General features: G+C 45.1%; 1 protein-coding gene across 2 annotated transcripts; it reads left to right on the forward strand.

The window, feature by feature from the left end:
- The first annotated feature begins 754 nt into the window (after window positions 1-754).
- Window positions 755-18,455, forward strand: TECTB (tectorin beta). 2 transcript variants are annotated; one of them, XM_032313013.1, is made up of 11 exons: window positions 755-862; window positions 1,003-1,170; window positions 2,118-2,308; window positions 3,565-3,707; window positions 3,783-3,885; window positions 9,394-9,497; window positions 9,637-9,720; window positions 13,317-13,479; window positions 15,092-15,164; window positions 16,328-16,360; window positions 17,465-18,455. In XM_032313013.1, the coding sequence occupies exons 2-11, from the start codon at window positions 1,095-1,097 to the stop codon at window positions 17,512-17,514; spliced, it is 1,020 nt and encodes a 339-aa protein (XP_032168904.1). In that variant the 5' UTR covers window positions 755-862; window positions 1,003-1,094; the 3' UTR covers window positions 17,515-18,455. The 2 variants fall into 2 exon arrangements, with proteins under 2 accessions (XP_032168904.1, XP_032168905.1); XM_032313014.1 differs by having other exon boundaries at window positions 3,813-3,885.
- Window positions 18,456-18,863: the final 408 nt, after the last annotated feature.

The raw sequence follows: 18,863 nt of genomic DNA on the forward strand, positions 1-18,863 counted from the left end.
AAAAAAAAAACCCTCAGGTAATATATTCGGGAACTTCTCAGTTTTATCTGTTGTTTTTAGGGAGATCTTGTTTGGTGACTGAGGACTGAATCATAAGATTACCTTTCTAAGTTCCTTCTTGCAATATCACTGCTCTGAGGGACTAACAAAGCTTCAAAAGCCTGGAGATCTAAAATATAAAGTTGGGTTCGGGATGATGTTTTAAAGAAATGCCAGGATGACATTCTAGTTCAGGGTTTACTAAAAAAATATGTGTTGGCGGGGTTGGGCGGGTGGGTCCCTTAACGTGTTTGCATTAAGACAAACAACCTATTTTTTGTTTGAGTAGCAATTGTAACACTGTCCAACTTGGGTCCTCTTTCATTTAAAGTTTAGATAGCCTCCATAAAAAACTAAGAATGCAAGAATTAAAGCCAAGAAACCAAGACATAAAAAAGGAAAATCGTCCTCTAGAACTGTACAGAAATTAGTTGGCCTCCAATCGAAGTTATTTTTTGTAAGGGGGAGAAAAATTCAGCTTCTTATTCCAATCCTGTTTGAAGCAGTTAAAAACAAAACAAAACAAAACAAAATGGTTTTTCCAACTCCGTGAAGTAAGAGGAACTAGATTCAAGTGGCTAAACCTGAGCGTCCCATCGGATTACTACGCCAGGTTTCCCTTTATTTCCCCCAACAGTGGGAAATGCATGTCCATTGTGATTTATCTGGAGCTGGTTTCTTTTACACCCTCAGCTGATATAAAGTCGAGCTAGGACTGAGGCTGGAGATTTAGGGAGCATCTGGGAAGGCAGCCTCTACAATCCGGAGAGAATGAAACAGTCGGAAACATGAGCAACGGCCTGTGTCACTGACGTTCCCAGTGGTAGGAACACCACTTTTTGCCTCTCAGCGCAGACAAGGAACAGAATTATGGATCTCCCTTGAAAATTTCCCCCAAGATTATGGTGTGCTGCTTTGTTTTCATCCTAGATTTTTAACTTTTCGCTCCTGTTTCTGACCTAGAATGACCCAGGCTCGGGCTCTCCGGCAGGATTGTGAAGATTTGGCCAGCTTGGTTTCAAGGCCAACTGGCAAAGAGCAAGTTCTGAGAAGCGATGGTGATGAGGGCCTTTGTCCTGTTGGCTGTCTTTGTGGAAGCCTCTGCGAGATCTTGCACTCCGAATAAAGCAGGTATGCCCTGGGGCTAGCCCATCTTTCCCTAAAGGGAAGTTTCCAGAAGACTCTCTTTGCAAAGTTCAGAGCTCTGTGCTTCTCTTGCTATCAAAATGCAGTATCAGTACCCTAACCAAGTAGATGCAGTTAAGCACGCAGTGCCAACCAGACTTTTCCCGTGGGAAATAACAGTGCATTAGAGAAACTTGAGACTTTTAAAATTATAAAATCCTAGATAGATGAATGGATAGATAGATACATAAATAGATATGAAAATATTTATTTTTAACAAATAAACAATATATTACAATAATTTAATAAATACATAATCTATTTCCTTTTTTGACTTATTGAATCTATTTTCTGTGCATGAAATGGACATTTAAAAAAATTTAAATTATTTGCTCACTTCCATAAGCACAGAAATTTGTATCTATTTCTAAATTTATCTATATTTCTTTTCTTTTTAAGATTTTATTTATTTATTTGACAGACAGAGATCACAAGGAGGTAGAGTCAGGCAGAGAGAGAGGGGGAAGCAGGCTACCTGCTGTGCAGAGAGCCTGATGAGGGGCTCGATTCCAGGACCCTGAGACCATGACCTGAGCCGAAGGCAGAGGCTTTAACCCACTGAGCCACCCAGATGTCCCCAAATTTATCTGTATTTCTAATCCATTCAATCTGGTTTAACAAATATATTCCTTAAAATAGATTAAAGCTGAAAAGTGGACCAATTTTGAATACATATTAAGTATCATGCAGATATCACAAGATGTAGCAAAAACTAGAAAACTTCAGTGACTGGGGTTTGGGTAGAACAGTCATCAGGGTTCATGAAGAATAGAAAGGAAAGGGTTTTTATCCAACTGCTTTGCATGTTCAGGTGTGGCTAGAACACACTGTCCTTTATGAATATTAATATGATTACCATACCTGATTTCAAACCATGTGTATCCTTTTCCTAGATGTCATTCTTGTGTTTTGTTATCCCAAAACCATCATCACCAAAATCCCTGAGTGTCCCTATGGCTGGGAAGTACATCAGCTGGCCCTCGGGGGGCTGTGTTACAACGGGGTCCATGAAGGGGGTTACTATCAATTTGTGATCCCGGATTTGTCACCTAAAAACAAGTCTTATTGTGGAACCCAGTCCGAGGTAAGTCTAAGCCACACAATGAAGAGTTGTTAGGATCATGCAATTGGGGCCCCAAAATAAGATGTCTGCTGCCCACCCTTAAAAGGATTCAGAATTCACCAATTTCCTTTTAAGAGCCAATCCTGACTCTTATTTCCTGGAATGTTAGTGTTATTTAAATTCTTCTTCTCTGCCTCGTTTAAGTGACTCTTTGGATTCGAATTTTATTCTCCTAATTTGTTGCCTGAGTGAACTAAGCCACCTTTGGTGAGTAGAACAATACACATTTCCCACCTCCACCTTGCTCTGAGTTCTAAGCGTGTGCTCACAAGCTACCATCCTTCCGGGTTGGATGGTGGGACATCCTCGGCTCAAGACTTTGAAGTAGTTGGAAATGTACTTTACAGGAGTAACCAAAGTATAATATAATTTATAATTGAGTCTTGTGAAGTACCTGAGACAGATAATCAGAATTAGAAGGAACCACATGCAACCTCTTGCCGAATATCCTTATAGGTCAGAGGAGACGTCAGAGACCTTCCAATAAAGTCAAAGTTGGGGACCACAGGACCAGTAGAGGTATAGTCACAAAGGGAGTCTTCTCCACTGCTGACCTCTAGCATTCCTACTACCTTGATTACAGAAGACGTGGGGTCTCAGAAAATGACAGGAGACAGTCCCAAGGCCACCTCCTCTTCCTAAAGGCCCCACGAGGACTCAGTGATTTAGAGAGTTTTGGACATGATTCACAGAAACAGCATGTCTTTGAGTATCCTGGAAGAGTGAACTAGAAATCATCTGCGTGGTCTTAGGCAGGTCACCTCTCCCACAGATGTTCAAGATCCCTTACAACTCCAATATTCTGTGATCTAGGAGTTCAACAAGCCAGAGGAAAAAGCCACAGAAGTAGTGTTCATTATTGGAAGAGGGAAAGAACAAATAATGACATGTTCTAGACATGGGAGATGGGCGAAGGTAGTCATGTAAGATTATTTGGATGGGGGAAGTGGATAAAAAGTTGATGCTGGGAAACAGAGATTCTTTAGCCTGTTCTTTTTGGGTAGAAGCCCAATACAGATCTCTTGTAAGTGTGCAACATTCAACCCATATTATTTTAAACAATCTTAGTCAAACATATTCAAGAACTCTTTGTGGAAATTCACAGCTCACCATTGACGTCTCCCCATAGGTCTGACCATCTTTGATCACTTTTCCCGGGACCCTCCTTCTCATCATGGGGTCCAGGGCCACCCTAACTGCCTTCTTCCTCTCTCCAGTACAAGCCCCCCATCTACCACTTCTATAGCCACATCGTTTCCAATGACAGCACAGTGATTGTAAAGAACCAGCCCGTGAACTACTCCTTCTCCTGCACCTATCACTCCACCTACTTGGTGAACCAGGCTGCCTTTGACCAAAGGTAAGTTGCTCTGAGAGTGGAGGGCTGGTTGCCTTGTGTGTGTTCTGCAGTCCCTGTCAATCAGGCATGTTTCAGTCCTTATGCAAAATTCTCTCCCCTTTTCAGAGTGGCCACTGTTCATGTGAAGAATGGGAGCATGGGCACATTTGAAAGCCAGTTGTCTCTCAACTTCTATACTGTAAGTGGTCTCCAGGATCTCATTAGTGCCCTGTGGTCTTTTCAGGAGATGACGGGAGGCTTCCTTGGGGTTTGCTCTTCCCTAAGCTCTCTGCAGAGCCCCATTCTTGAATTCAAATTAAGACATAAGCTTTGGTCTAGTTTTAAACCTCTTCAAAGAATAGATGACACAGGAAAGTTGAGTCATAGACTGGGTAGAGGAGCCATAAAAGGGCCACAGAGATAGAAAGTGCACGTTCCCATCTTATGATAAAACTGAGGCAAGGGCAATCCTCTGAGTCATCAGAAGTCAAGAGGCAGTAAGACAGCCAGTGTCTAACTCTTAAGCCGTCTTAGTTTCCATTGCAACCCGCTCCAGAGAGTGGTATTAGAATCTAGCTCCTGTTAAAGCATCATTGAAGTTGAAGGCACCATTTGGTCTCTCAAAATAAAACTAAATAAGCCACAGCCATTAGTCCACAGCCATTAGCTGCCCTCCTGTCTAGAAGGGGTGTTAGGTTTTTTAAACCTGCAGCTTCCAACGAAGAGGCATACTTACAGTGACACTCCAGCTGGCTAGAGGAAGATGCAGGCAGAAATAGAAACTTTTACAAAGAACGTTAGAACTGGGAGATATCCTTAGAAGCCATCGTGCCCAACGCATTCATTTCACAAAAGAAAGGACTCTATTACCTGGAATTCCACTGGCCTTGAACTCTTTGAACTTGCTTTCCCTGCTGCCTAGAAGCTACCAATCCAGGTGAACTCAGAAGGTGAGAGATCCTCTAGAAGGAATCCCAGAGTCACCAGGTCCATTTTGCAGTCAAGGATCTACAGCACAGAAGGAGGAAATAGTGTGCCCATGACCCCACAGGTAGTGTGGAGCAGTGCCCAGTCTAACACACGGATCTCTTAGCACTGCTCTCTGAGCCTTACTTCCTATGAAGGGGATGGAGCTTGGGTTTCATGATCCCTCTTTTGCACTGGCCTCATTTAAGGCTCTGTGTTTAATTTCATATTCAAAATTTTGATTCTTTTTTTTTTTTTTTTTTTTTAAAAAGGACTGTAAGTCATAGAAGAGTTAAGGTCCCAAAGAACCTAGGTTGGACCCTGACCACACATGGCTAGTGGTTAATTCCAGAGAAAAGGAATCCCTTAGAACTCCTGGGCCTATAATCAGGAGGGTAAATGTAGTATGGACCAGCAGGGGGATTAAAAGATGACAACATCATAACTGCTGAAGGTTGTCCAGAGAGAAAAACGGACTCACTCATCAACAACAGTCTCAGGGAACATCACGGCAATGGCCAGTCTTTACTACTGAGCCCCTGTCCAGGTATGCACGATTGTTATCTTAACCAGATAAAATCATAAATACGATCCTATGAAGATTTTATGACAGCTGGCAATAGAGAGGCATGAGGGTTCTCAAAAATCATCACCCACCATCTGCCATGTTGGGCTAAGTTTCAGAAATATATATCACATCTTAGCGCTGGAAGGAATCTGTTCTTTTTTAAGAAGACAAACAAATAAAAAGAGGTGTAGCCTCATCACCTCCCAGATCATCCTCTGGGCTGGAGAGACAGACTTACCAGGACACTTTCTTGAGCTGTTCTAGAAATGAGGCTAAGGCGTCCCCTGGGGCCCATCAAGACCCTGACAGGACAAACAGGTCTCAACAAAGAGGGGGTCTGATGTTGCAACAGAAACTTTTGTACTGATTAATATTCCTGCCATGGGCTTGGTTTCCTAGGCCTGACCCGCGTGGCTGGTAGTTTTCGTCTCCTCCCTTCTTCTGCTCTGAGAGCATTCTTGTGTGTCTCTGAAGCAACAGCTGCCCCCTGCATACATTTCCATCAAATTACCAGAGACAGAGCTGTGCCCTCGATGGGACAAAGGAATCAATGCACAGCTAATTGCTTAGGATTCCAAGAGCTCCGAGTGTTGGGCTCCAAAACCACCAGTTCTACTCAACGTGCTTCCTCTTTTCTCCCTCTACCCCCTCCCACTCAGTCCTGCCAACAGCCCATAGTTGATATTCCTGGCAAGAAGTCGGGAATTGACTTTATTTTGGCCCCTAATCCAAAATAAAGGAAGGTAGTCAGCTTGCAGAAGTGGACTAGCAGTGTGCTTAAGAAAATAGTCTGCCATTGGCCCACTGGTTTAAGGTCTAGTTTTGCCATTTACTAGTTGTGTGATGGTGGTAAGTTAGTTAACCCCTTGGGGCCTTCATCTATTAATTTGTTAAATAAAAATAATAATAGCCCTTATCCCATATGTTTATTATGAGGATTAAGTAAAACTATTATGAAGCATTTACCATACTACCTGGTACAAGGTATGTGCCTGCAAAAGTAGCCAAACTCATGGTCACAGCCTTTGGCCCCACATAAAGTGAAAACTCTGAGAGTTCCTGGCACCAGCAGCTACCATTATAGTGTTGTTACCTTTACACCATCAATGTCAGTGTGGGATTGGGTTGACTTCTATGCAATCAAAATAGTATTGACCATTCTTCTTAGTTAGACAGAGACCCGGGGAAAGACTTGGGATAGAAAAAATGCAAGCAATAGAGTCCAAATTCATAGGCTTCCAAAGTCAGAACAATCTTCAGAGGTGATCAACCTTGACCTTCCACCCAATGTCCAAAGCTCTTCTGCAAGATTGCTAAAGAGTGGGCTCCCTACCTTTCCCAAGGACAAGGGCAAGTTGACCTTTCCCATTTTCGATCAGCATGTGAAATCTGATATCCTGAACCATAGCCCATTGGTCATTGTTCTGTCTTCTGAAATAATACTGAGTCATGATGTTGCTGATGGCCCTTCAACTATCCTATCTCAAGCTTATCTTCCCCAACATCTCCCCACCACTGGTGCTCCATCATCCTATCCCCTCCTCTCTGGGGACTACCCAGTTGGCCACTGCCCCACTTCAAAGCAAAGCCCAGACCTGAAATGTTATATTCTAGACCCTGTCAGACATCTGCAGGGCACAGTGGGTCAGGGGTGACCTTCTTAGTTTTGAAAGACTCTAGGAACATGTTCCAGAATTATATTAGCTTTGTGCTGCTCTCTTTCATTTCTATCTCACGTTGAGCTTATAAGCAACAACAGCTCCCAGATCTTGCCCACATGAACCGCTGTTAAAACAGATGTACTCATCCTATCCATGTCAATGGACCATTGTGATTCAGTCTTTCCATCAAGTAAAGGGACTGGAAGGCTTGATTTTTCAAGGTGTTCCTCCCTCCTGTTCCACAAATGTGTAGTTTATGTGGTGTTTCTATGTTTCCAGGAATGCCAAAACAAATGATACAGGTATTATAGGATAAAGATATCTGGAAATAGGCCCCTAACCATGTTATAAAGAAAGTAGGAGGAGATCATGCTGAGAAGAGGATTGCCTTAGCTATAAGGTGAGAAGTGGAGAAACCGACCATTAAAAGTGTTTGTTTCAGAAATGGAATTAACAGTACAGATTCTCCTCTCCACTTTGTAAGAGAGTCACACGTAGAAGCATTATTCCAATATTCTACTACCCCATGGGCTGGTTCCTGGGAGATGGGGCTGGGAGAAGCACCTGTGGCTAGGTTGGGGGACTGCACTGTGGTCCCCAGGTTAGGTCCCACATTTGTTAACAGTCTTGGGAAATACAACAAGTCTCAGAAAGTAATCATAAACAGTAACAACCATTGTAAATCTGCCACTTTCACTGTATGGTAAACTAGTAAATCACTGATGGTTAAGAACATTATTGTTTAATTATTGCAACCATTTAAGGGGTACAGAGGTCGGCCAACAGGAAGAAAAGAACTGACTTCTGAGTGACTGACTTAGGGAGCCCTAGCTGGACCCACAATCAGGAAAAAATATAAGAGCCACTAGAAGGTGATTCTGAGGCCTCTCAGCAAATGCCCTAAATTAGATGGTCAGGGGCTAAAGTCCATCGTAACTAGATATCCTTGCTGACTCTGTTTACTCATTGTGGTTCTGCAAATCTCTAAGTCCATGAAACTCAATCTTTTAACTAGCATCCTAGTTTAAGCTTTGTGCTTCTATTACGTAAAATCACCATCATAAAAACATCTCTGCAAGGTTGGTGAAGGCAAAGATTACTTCCGTTTTGCAGATGGGGAACTGAGACCCAAACGTCTGACTTGCCTGAAAGTTGGTGGTGGGAGCTAGGATTAGCCCAGCGACCTTGTCCTTCTGTCTTGATGCTGTTGTCTCTGGAGGCTCAAATCAGAGAGTAGTGAAATATTGTTACTAAAGTTGAATGAAACTAAGACAATGAATGGAGAAATCAGCCTCCTTGGGTAGGTCCACTGGACATACTACTATATTATAATAACTCCCCCAGAACTGCCTGATGAAGATACCAAGTGAAGACTGCACACACCGCACCAGGGATCAATGGCTGTTGCTCCTGTGTTTCAATCAGGGCCATACTCCCTTGGCACTTAGAGAGGCGACCACAGTCTTCTGGATCCATTCCCATAGCCTCTCCCACTTCACCGCCTACCCCCCTCACTTCCTACCTTTCCCCAACACACTCTGCTCACTCAAGCTTCAGCATATTGGCCTCCTTGCTGTCCTGCTAACTACACTGTCACCTGGGGCTTTTGCCTTAGCTGGAACATTCTTCCCCAGATGCCTGCGTGCACTACAGGCGCTATAGAAGCATTTCTTTGTATCAGTACTTAGCCTGGAAACACAGGCTTCCTTGCTTCCTTCAAGTCTTGGCTCAAATGTCACAACCTTGATGAGAGCTCCTTAACTACAACTGTATTTAAACTTGCAGCTTGCCTTCCTTACACTTCCAATTTACCCTCCCCTCCTCTACATTTGTTAGTTTTTATTTTCCTTTTTTTAAAAAAAGATTTTATTTATTTATTTGACACAGAGAGATCACAAGTAGGTAGAGAGGCAGACAGACAGAGAGAGAGAGAGAGAGAGAAGCAGGCTCCCCGCTGAGCAAACAAATACTGGATATCCTGACACAGAGACTATCCCAATATAGAGAGTGGTGCCTGACACACAGTAGGTGATCAGTTAGTTATTGCTGTTGTCTTTGTTGGTAACTGTACTGGAATGAGATCATACACTCTCTGACCCAGGCTGGAATCTGCTCAGGCTAACAGTGGAAGTGAGCAAGAGCTAAGCGGGGTTGTCTATGTTTTATCCCTATCCCCATGGGTGATTAAGTAAAGCCCAGTGATTCAGCATTCTTGGATTCTGCTTTTTTCTATAAGCCAAATCTTGCTCCTGGCTGCAGAGATGGGACATACAGTATGTGTCTCATTGTGACCAGCAAATCCAGAGATGGGATACCCTCATCCCTTCCAAGATGCACCAGCATCCTAGGAAGTACAGCTTCTCTAGTACCTGAGGGTCTCTCTGTGGTCTCGCATATACCTGTGCCCTTGGATGTGTCCCCACCCCCACCCCACCCCAGACCATCTGCTCCTATCACACCCAGCTGCTCAGTCTGAGAGGTTGTAATGTCCAGTGTCAATTTCCTCCCAAAGAATGCCAAGTTCTCTACGAAGAAGGAAGCCCCTTTTGTCTTGGAGACATCCGAAATTGGTTCAGATCTGTTTGCAGGAGTAGAAGCCAAAGGGTTGAGTGTCAGGTAAGTATGTTTCCTCCCTGTTTATATTTTTAAAGCCAAAGAAGAGAAAAAAAGATCAGCCAAGAGACTTTTTAATTACCAGATGTTTCTAGGCATACAACTCTCTGGCTCAAGGTGATGCATTTTATTGCATTTCCAGGTTTAAAGTGGTTTTGAACAGCTGTTGGGCCACCCCATCAGCCGATTTTATGTACCCCCTTCAATGGCAGCTAATCAACAAGGGGTAAGTACCACCCTCCAGAGCACAGTGCTGAGAAGTGGGGTAGGTCTGAGGACCCTTTGGCTTGGGATGGCTTGGGAAGAAGAGGTGAAGCCTCAGGGTCACATCTGTGACACCCTCTGTGCCTCCGGACCGAGCACTGATACTAGCAAATATTTATACGGAGCTTTCTGGTACCAGGTACTCTTCTGAGAGCTTCACCATTTATTAACTCCTTTGCCTTATAAGAAGCAGCCATTATGACTACCATCCCTATTTTTGAGGTGAGGAAACTGAGGCACAGGGGGCGTTAAGTAATGTCACTTACTTAGTTTGTTTATTTGTGGGGAAGTGAGTTCAAACCCAATTAATCTGACACCAGAACCCTGGTTAAGACCTAAATCAGACAGTCTGTATAAAAAGCTAAGCATGTAGTACCTAGTCAGTATCCAGTCATCTTAATATCACTGTTTTTTGTTACTGATTCAGTAGATAATGGAATAATGGGGAGTTCTTAAAATTTCTGAGTAGAGGACAAAAGTATTGGGATTCTATAATAGAAAGACAATTCTGGAAGTCATCCATGGCACGGATTAGAAGCAGTGCATGGCGGGGGGGGGGGGGGGCGCGTGGAAAGACCAGATTAGAGGCCATGGCCTGAACTGAGGTGTAGCCAAGTGAATGGGAAGGTCATCCAAGGGACGGAGAGGTGATCGAAATTTAGCAACCAATCAGATATGGGGTGGAGAGAAGGACGGGCAAGGAGCCTGAGAAATATGTGCCATCACAGTTATGGGTTGTAGAGGTGAGGAACTGTTTGGTGTTGGGCATTAGGGAAGAAGATTCTGGATAAGGGTTTGGAGTCTCCTTGAGTTCAGGGATGACATGTTGAGCTTGAGAGGACAGTTTTCTGGAAAACACCTAGAACTGTACTTTTGGAAAAGAGAGGACAGTTTGAGCTAGATTAGAGATGTGGGCATCAGACACACAATGAACAGTAAATGCAAAAGAGACCACTCCCCAAACCCAAATGGACCAGTGTGCCCGTGCTGCCACCAGAAGCCTTCAGAGCTAAGTAAACATTGGGGCTGGGGACAAAAATGATTAGATAACAAAGGCAGAACCACCTTGGACCTTTAACTATTTATTTTTACTTAGCAAACACTTAACAGCACTTACAACATACCAGCGTGTTCTAGGTCAGTGCCTTACAAATACTAATTTCATCAAACCCCTAGAAAGTAGGTAGTACTTTAGTAGTAGAAATCTGAGGTGTAAACAGGCTTAGAAACTTGCCCAAAGTCTAGAGCTAATCAGGGGATGGACGATTTGGGTCTCAACTCAGGCAGCATTATTTCCTGAGAGATGTCGGTAGGACAGGCCAGCAGAACCACATCTAAGTAACCCAGCAAAGCTTCCTGCAGAGATGGTAGCTTCATTTGGACGTCATACCTATCACAGAAGGATTCCTTTAGGTTCTCTTGACAATGGTGCAATCAAATGACTTCGGGGAGATTGTGAAATAAATTCGTGACCTATAGGGACCTGAAATTATGATCAGGCTCTGGGAAGCTCTCAGACAATGGCTACACAGGACAAAGGCTCTGCCATACCATGGAAACCTCTCCCTGCAAATTGCTCTGGTACTGCTGCTTCCAACTGGCAGATGTGTAAGATGGTAGACAAAGGAACGCTTGTGGCTTTGTGGTAGTCTACAGAGGCAGTCCCCAGACTTTAGTGCATATAGGAATTTCCTAGGGTATCTGTTACACATGCAGGCACACAGCTGACCTACCCCATCAAAGGGTTCCTGGGCAAACCCTGAGAACCTATGTTGAAGCAGAGCCAAATTAAAGAAGTCCTCATCTAGTTTCATATTCTGCCTAGCTAAAATGGCCCCTTGAGGTTGGAGATACTTGCCCAAAAACCAGTGAAAAGAGAGGAAAGAGATAGTCCACTCCCTTAATCTCCCAGATGCTTTGGGTTCACACTAGGCCCTTTTGGAGGAAAATCCAGTTTCCAAGAGCATACAGAGGGGTTAGAAGAGATGTATTACTAGGAATTTTGATCTTATGTCAGGAAGAAGGCTCCTGTGATGATGTTGTAAGAGTCTCCCTTGGGTATTCCACCATCCCAAGTTGTCTGTCACAGAGGGGCAAGTGCCACAGCCAGTGCCAAGAGGCAGCAGAGCCAAGACATCTAATAAGCCCACCCAGGACTTGCCTCCTCCCGCCCCCAACAAAGCTCTGTTTACATTGTTTTCCATTGGCTGACACCATGTCTTGGACACTCCAGCTGCAAGGAGCTATTTTAAGGACTCAGGTCCTGAGTTCATACAAGGCTCTCAGGTTTATTCACCAAATAAGCCTCCAAGGTCCTGTTTCACAACTCGGAAAATGCCTCCAGCTCTGTCATTGCTCAGAGGTCACCACAGCCATGGCCAGGCTTCTGACCTTTGGTCCAGAATAAGGTATACCGTTCACTTCTCATTTTAGTCACTAACTCATGGAGTTGACATTCCTTCAGTCCTACCTCTAATCTGCCCCCTGATGTCTGGTTCTGATGGGTGTGTGGAGGAGGGCACATCTCAAGGGCTCGCATATAGTGGGGGTGGCTCTCTGGTGTGTGTATACTGGGTTGGATTGACAATGGAGTCAGAGAGACACTCTTGGAGGAACATTAATTTGGGGGTCCTCTGTGGTGCTGTCCCCGGTCTTAAGCTTTTGGACCCATAGACTTTCTTCCATGAAGGACAGAATCTGCTGATCCTTGCCACCTGCAGACAATACTCCCCAAAGTGCACGTGGGCCTTGCTGTACATTCATGTCTGCTCCCAACACCTCGCTGAATGTCTACCACTTCGGTAGGGAATGAGCGTGTGTTTGGTAAATGAAAAACATTATTTTCATCCTAAGTTATTACCTTTGGGACTTTGGGATTTTCCAAATGCTACATTCTCATAGAGAATTCGGAAAATATATAAAGATATAGAAAGAAAGAAGAAACTGTCCATAATTCCACCACTCCATAGCAGCCAGTATTAACACTTAGATGGTATCCCTCTGGTCATTTTTTTTCTGTGCCTATATTAAAAACATGACCAAATTTTTACAAAGGTAACTATACAATATAGAATTTAAATAGCACAACGTAATTTCAAATTTCCCAGCGGTAAGCCCTCACAATATACACAGAGAAGGGCGGAAGGTAGGACTTGGCTCAGGTGGCTATGGTGGCACTCTGGGAAGTGCTGTTCTCAGCACCAGTGTCTATACTGGGAGTCAGTCCCTGTCCCGGTGCTTCAGATGACTTCATCTCTCAGGAATTTCCTTTCTTTGAGATCGAGGTGTGGTGATTTACAGCGTGTGCCGTTTCTCCTGAGTCTCCCCCACCACCCCACTGTGCCCTGTCTATAGAATGAGAACCAGCACACCACCCCACAGCTCCTCAACTTGACCTCATATCCTGAAGATAAGCAAGGTGCTGCCAGTCAAAGTGCTTTGTAAGGATAACGTGCGTATAGAAGCCCAGGGCCGTGCTGCTGGTGTCTGCCGATCCACCTCAGACTTTGCTAGAGTTCACGAAGTAATTCTCTCTCCTCCCTGCCCCATCTGCTCCAGCTGCCCCACGGATGAGACTGTCCTCGTACACGAGAATGGGAAAGATCACAGGGCCACCTTCCAATTCAACGCTTTCCGGTTCCAGAACATCCCCAAACTCTCCAAGGTTTGGTTACACTGTGAGACATTCATCTGTGACAGCGAGAAGCTTTCGTGCCCAGTGGTGAGCCTCCTCTCTCCAGAATGAGAATGTGACCCGAGGTGGGGGTGGGGGGTGGTATTTGAGAAGATGTATTTTTAGCTTGGAATCGTAACCAGACCAGTGTACATGTGCGCTGAGGGCATTCTGGAAGAAAGGTCACTGGGTGTAGGGGCAGACATTCGGGCTCTGTTCGTCCTGCCACCAACAAGCTACAGGGTCTGGCACATGTCGCCTTACTCTCTGGAGCCTGGTTTCCTCATCTCTAAAGACAGTGGTGATGTGATAAGTCACCGTGGCCCTTCTCTTTGCAGAGAGCCGTATTAGGTAAAATGAGAACAGGAACAGGCATGGAAATGCTTTGAAAAGGTTAAAAGCACAAGGAAAATTCAAAATGTCGGTAGTAGCAATAGGTACTGGATGGAGTCAAAAGATGGATACTTTTAGCTCTTGCCCGGCCAGCTTAAGGGTCCATCCCTGTGACTTGAAACGAGCCAGAGAGATGCCACAGAAATTCCCAACACCCGTTACTGCTGAACTGACTTTCTGAGAGGAAGCGCTGGGCAGCAGGGCCCCAGGTTCACAGCCAAGTTCAGTGCAGCCCAGGCCAGGGGCCAGCTTCCTCTCTGCACCCCCCACACCGAGAAGCTGCTACAGAATCCATCCATGGACATGCAGAGCGAATCCCAGGTGGGAGACAGGTTTCCACGACAGCCAGGCGTGAACCCGGTCCTTAGGACAGTGGTGCCACAGCGTGGTCCCCGACAGCTTCAGCATCACCTGGATACTTGTTAGGGACGCAAATTCTCAGGCCCCCCAGACCACCTGATTCAGAAATGCTGGGTGGGCCCAGAAATCTGTGCTGTAACAGCCCCTCCAGGTGATTCTGAGGCACGCTCCGGCTTGAGAACCACTGCCTTCACGGAACAGTGATAAATCACGAATGGCTGCCTGCTCCGATCTGTCGGGGTTAGAGACCCCAGAGAGCAGGAACGTGGTGTTTCTCAAGAGGACACCTGCTCACGTAGCCTGTGGTAACCAACCCCCCAAAAAGATAAAGATTATAATCTCTCTTTCTACTCATTTGTTTTAGCCAGAAAATGGTCACACAGAAGCACGAAAAAAGGGGGAGGGAGCAGACAGATATCGTACAGGTGATGAAGGGATAATTAGCGGCCCTACATTTTAAAGAGAAAAGAAAATGAGCCAGAGCACACTTCGCAAGTGTCCGCTTCTCAAACCACTGTCAGGAGACTAAGGGCAGGCAAAAGCCTCACTTTTTATCAGAAGAAACCCGGCCAATCCCTCCCACATCCAACATTTCCCCACCTCACGCCACCCCACCCCGCCCCCAGGATTTCTTCCAGTTTAAAGAGTTCCTAGAGTAAAGCTTTGTCCTTCTCCCAAGTTAGAGAGGGAATCAAGCCAGAGCTCTGGATAATACACAAATAAATAGAAAGACAGACAAGTAAGGTAACCAAGATCTGTTGACTGGGAATTTTGACTCTATCAAGTGTGCGACTTCTTTTTTTAACCTCTCGCTTTTCTCTCTTTTCTCTCCTGTGTGCATTTCTCATGCCTCCTCCCCCACTCTCCCCCCCACCCCCGCCCCTCCCCCACGGCGGGGGTTCTTCAGACCTGTGACAAGAGGAAGCGTCTCCTCCGGGACCAGACAGGGGGCGTCCTGGTGGTGGAGCTCTCCCTCCGTAGTAAGCTTCTCTGTTTTCCGAAAGCCTGAGTTCCTGCGGGGCTGCGTTTACAGGCACAGCAGGTCGGAGCATTTTAACTGAATTGCCAAACCAGTTGTGCTTGTAGACACTACCTTCACCTGCGACTCAAGGTTTCCCACCTGATGAGGAGGGGGCGGGCGAGGGGGAAGCCATAGCTCAGGCCAAACCAAGAAGTTGAGGTTTGTTCACTACCCTGAAACTGTCTGTCTGCAGCCTAAATTCCAGTGCCCCCAAGGAATTAGGAAGTGCTGAGCTTCCCGGCAGAGCAGGCAGCCAACTGTAATAGCGGACAACAAAATGTACTGGGAATGTCCAGTGCAAGTCAACAAAGCTCCATAGAGCATCCAGTGCTGGCCCTGGGCTGGGCTGGACCCTGGGCTTCAGAATTAAAGGAGACCACATGGCCCTTGTCTTCAAGAACTCATCACCTAGCAAGGAGAGAGCTGCTAAATGCCAAGGGCAAGGGAGGGGACGATCAGTGGGGGTGCAGGACGTAGGGCGCTACGGGAGTTCACAGCAAGGGGATTCACCCTAGTCCAGGGCCTAGGGAAGACTCGCGTCAGTAATCTTGCAGTGTGACCAGAGTGATATGACATGAAGGGTGTGCAGGGCCTGTGGGAAGAAGGCTGGGGCCTTTAGTAGCTACAAAATTTTTACTAACTAAGAACAATTTTTACCTTCTTATGTGGTGGAAAAAAAAATCAAAAGAATAATAGTTCATATTTTATGGTATATCATAAAAATGATATGAAATCAAATTTCCGTTTTCTATAAAGTTTTATTGGAACACAACCACGCGTGTTCATACAAGGTGCTGTCTCCGGATGTTTCCACCCTATGGAGACAGCGTCAAGTAGTTCCAATAGGGGCCATAGGGCCCACAGCGGAAATACTTATTATCTGGCCCCTTCCAGAAAGTGTACAAACCCCTGCCTTAGAAAGCCAAGGAGAAAATGGTTTTCTTCTTCTTTCAAAGAAGCTTTGGTGAACCCTGCTATAAACTTTGTCTTAAAGTCAATGGGGGGCTATTGGTTTAATTGGGAGAGCACGTGGTCAGGTCTGTATTTTGGAAACACAGACCTGAGGCTCCTTCCTTGATCTTTCCTTAAACCTTCAGCTTTTTCTCTCTTTACTCTTTACAGGCAGGGGATCCTTCCGTCTCTATAGCTTCTCAGGTAAGGAAAAGAGGCACCTCCCCGAAGGGTCATGGGGCAATGCCTTTAAAAGGTACATGTGTGTTTTAAAAGAAGCTTAGCTTTGGCCCCAGCAAAACCTCGAGAAACTGAAAGCTGCTCTTTAAAGCACACCTGAGTGGGACAGAAGGGGTAGAGGTAGACTGATGTCTCTCCAGCCAGCCCCTGAGCTCTGCAGGAAGGGTGCATCTGGAGACAGATTGGACGAAGCAGAATTGGGTCCCACCTCTCAGCAAAAAACATCACCAGGGGGCTTTGCTTGAGTTCCTGCATTAAGAGAATGTGATTTTCAGTGATACATTTTTTTCAACAAATTTCTCGGAGTCCTTGCTATGACTCTGCCCCTCATTCACTAAATGACCTTGGGCAATGAACTCACCCTTCCACTCCCCAGTCTCCTCTAAGAAATTGGGCGAATAATGGCTCCTATCACACATGCCTGCTCTATGGATTAAATGTTACAACCAAGGGCACCAAAGAACGCTCTGCATATAGCAAATATCAGTAAGAACAGCCATCATTACTCTTCTAGGCACTGGAGCTCCTACAGAGGGAGATAGTCAAGGCCTCTGCCCTTCCCTGTAGTGAAACTGTTGGAGTGGGGGTAGAGGAATGATTTAGATAGTGGCCAGGGAAGCCTCTCACAAGAAGAAACATTTCAGCTAAGACCCAAGACCTTACCAAGTGATGAGGAGAACAAACTATGGGAGGAGATGGGGTAAGACAGTTCTATTTATTAATAAACTCAGAGATGTAGACTTTGTTCTCACGGTTACAGGAAATCACGTAAACCAACTTTTTAAGACTCTAATCCCAGATCTTCATTTCTAAAGAAGTCCCATAGTGAAAGCCCTAAGGTAAAACGTGCCATCACTGTGTTGCCCATATTTAGACGAGGAAGAGGGCAAGGAACTGACAAAACCGAGGGGCAGAAACCCCAAAAGATAAATGGATTTTATATAAAATGTGCAGTTTTATGAAAACCCACTTAATGCTTCTGGTTGACTCTTTTGTCCAGTTAACCCTTTGTTGCCTTGTCCTTGCTCACATCAAGTGTTTCTGTCTGCTCTCCTGTCTGATTCACAGATGTCCTCTATCACCTCATCGTCATGCTGGGGATTTGCATCGTGTTGTAGGAAATCACCAGGCAGCCAGCAGCATCTCCTCCACCCAACATCACCTCCTGTGTCCGTGACGAATTTTTATCATGCCACCAGCAAGAACCAACAGAAGAGCATACTGTTGGGAAGCAGAGAATAGTGCTTTGCCAATTACGTGTTCCAGTGATTTTTGTGAATTTCAGTGATTGCCTTTGGTGCCCCACTTCCTCCTGGGACTTCCTGCGGCTCCGAGATCCTGCAGTTCCTCTCCTGCGGCTGGTGGAGAAGTCTCTTTTCCCCCAAGCTCAAGGCAGGGCTGCAGAGGACTCCTTTGAAAGCGATTCTAATTTTAAAAGTCTAGCACACCCAACCAAGTGCAGCTGAGCATTGAGGAGAATGTAGGGCATAACCGCAAAGTCAGTGCTAAGTACAGAATGAACAGGAATAGCCAACTTTGCCAAGGGGGGCCTTTGTCATTGATGCCCTGCGATGCTTATTTAAGAACCAGGGCTGAGCCACCAGGCAGGGGGGTTTCCGATCTTTCAAATGATAATGCAGGAATCCGACTGGAATATAATACTCAAATCTGAGTGTTAGAAAGGAAAACAACTCTTGAGAGGCCACCAGGGCTAACCCAATTTGTTTTTAGTATAGTGTTTCTTAAATAAGGATAAACATTATATAGATATTAACTTGTTTTTAGAGCTGATAGAGATTTCAAAAATCAAAAGAAAATGAACAATTAAATAGGACTAAGAAGAATAAAACCCACATTAACAGAAATTTGACATCATGATGTGGCATTGCCTAAATGAAAGCTGGCACAGGACACTGGAGTGACATCTGTGACAGGTCCTCTGAAATTTGTCAACCCAATCCTACTCTACATCTTGTGATGCGCAATGCTCTCGCAATTTTTTTTTTCTATTTGATCTAAGAAATCTTCATCTGTGCAGAATGGTCTGACCTCATGTAGTCTTTGATCTAAGAAATCTTCATCTGTGCAGAATGGTCTGACCTCATGTAGTCTTCAAGCATGTATCTCTCTGTTTTTGTCTCCTTGACTTATGACTTATGACTTAGAATGGAACCTACCAAAAAAATCAGAAACACAACTGCAAAAATGGCCAGTGGCATCACAGGGCACCACACCCTGAGGCCAGCCCCAGCCCAGGGATTAAGAATGCATGGATGTTAATGATTTACAGGGCCAACAACAACCAAAAAAAAAAAAAAAAAAAAAACCACCTGAAGAGCCAACCCTCATAGACCCCTGGGCAAGTCCCAAGAATGCACTGTCAACACCAGAAGCTAGAATGGGACAGGAAAAGCCAGAGCTCTCACTTTTTTTCTTAGTCCTGTACAGACTTAATGAGTGGGCTTTT

Source organism: Mustela erminea, chromosome 14 (assembly GCF_009829155.1).
Source record: "Mustela erminea isolate mMusErm1 chromosome 14, mMusErm1.Pri, whole genome shotgun sequence".
Classification (NCBI taxonomy): domain Eukaryota; kingdom Metazoa; phylum Chordata; class Mammalia; order Carnivora; family Mustelidae; genus Mustela; species Mustela erminea.

Excerpts from the sequence above, each read along its gene's own strand:
- TECTB (XM_032313013.1), top strand. The coding sequence starts at position 1,095 with ATGGTGATGAGGGCCTTTGTCCTGTTGGCTGTCTTTGTGGAAGCCTCT. Across the intron at positions 1,171-2,117 it reads TTGCACTCCGAATAAAGCAG|ATGTCATTCTTGTGTTTTGT; the intron begins GTATGCCCTGGG and ends TCCTTTTCCTAG. Across the intron at positions 3,708-3,782 it reads CAGGCTGCCTTTGACCAAAG|TCCTTATGCAAAATTCTCTC; the intron begins GTAAGTTGCTCT and ends GGCATGTTTCAG.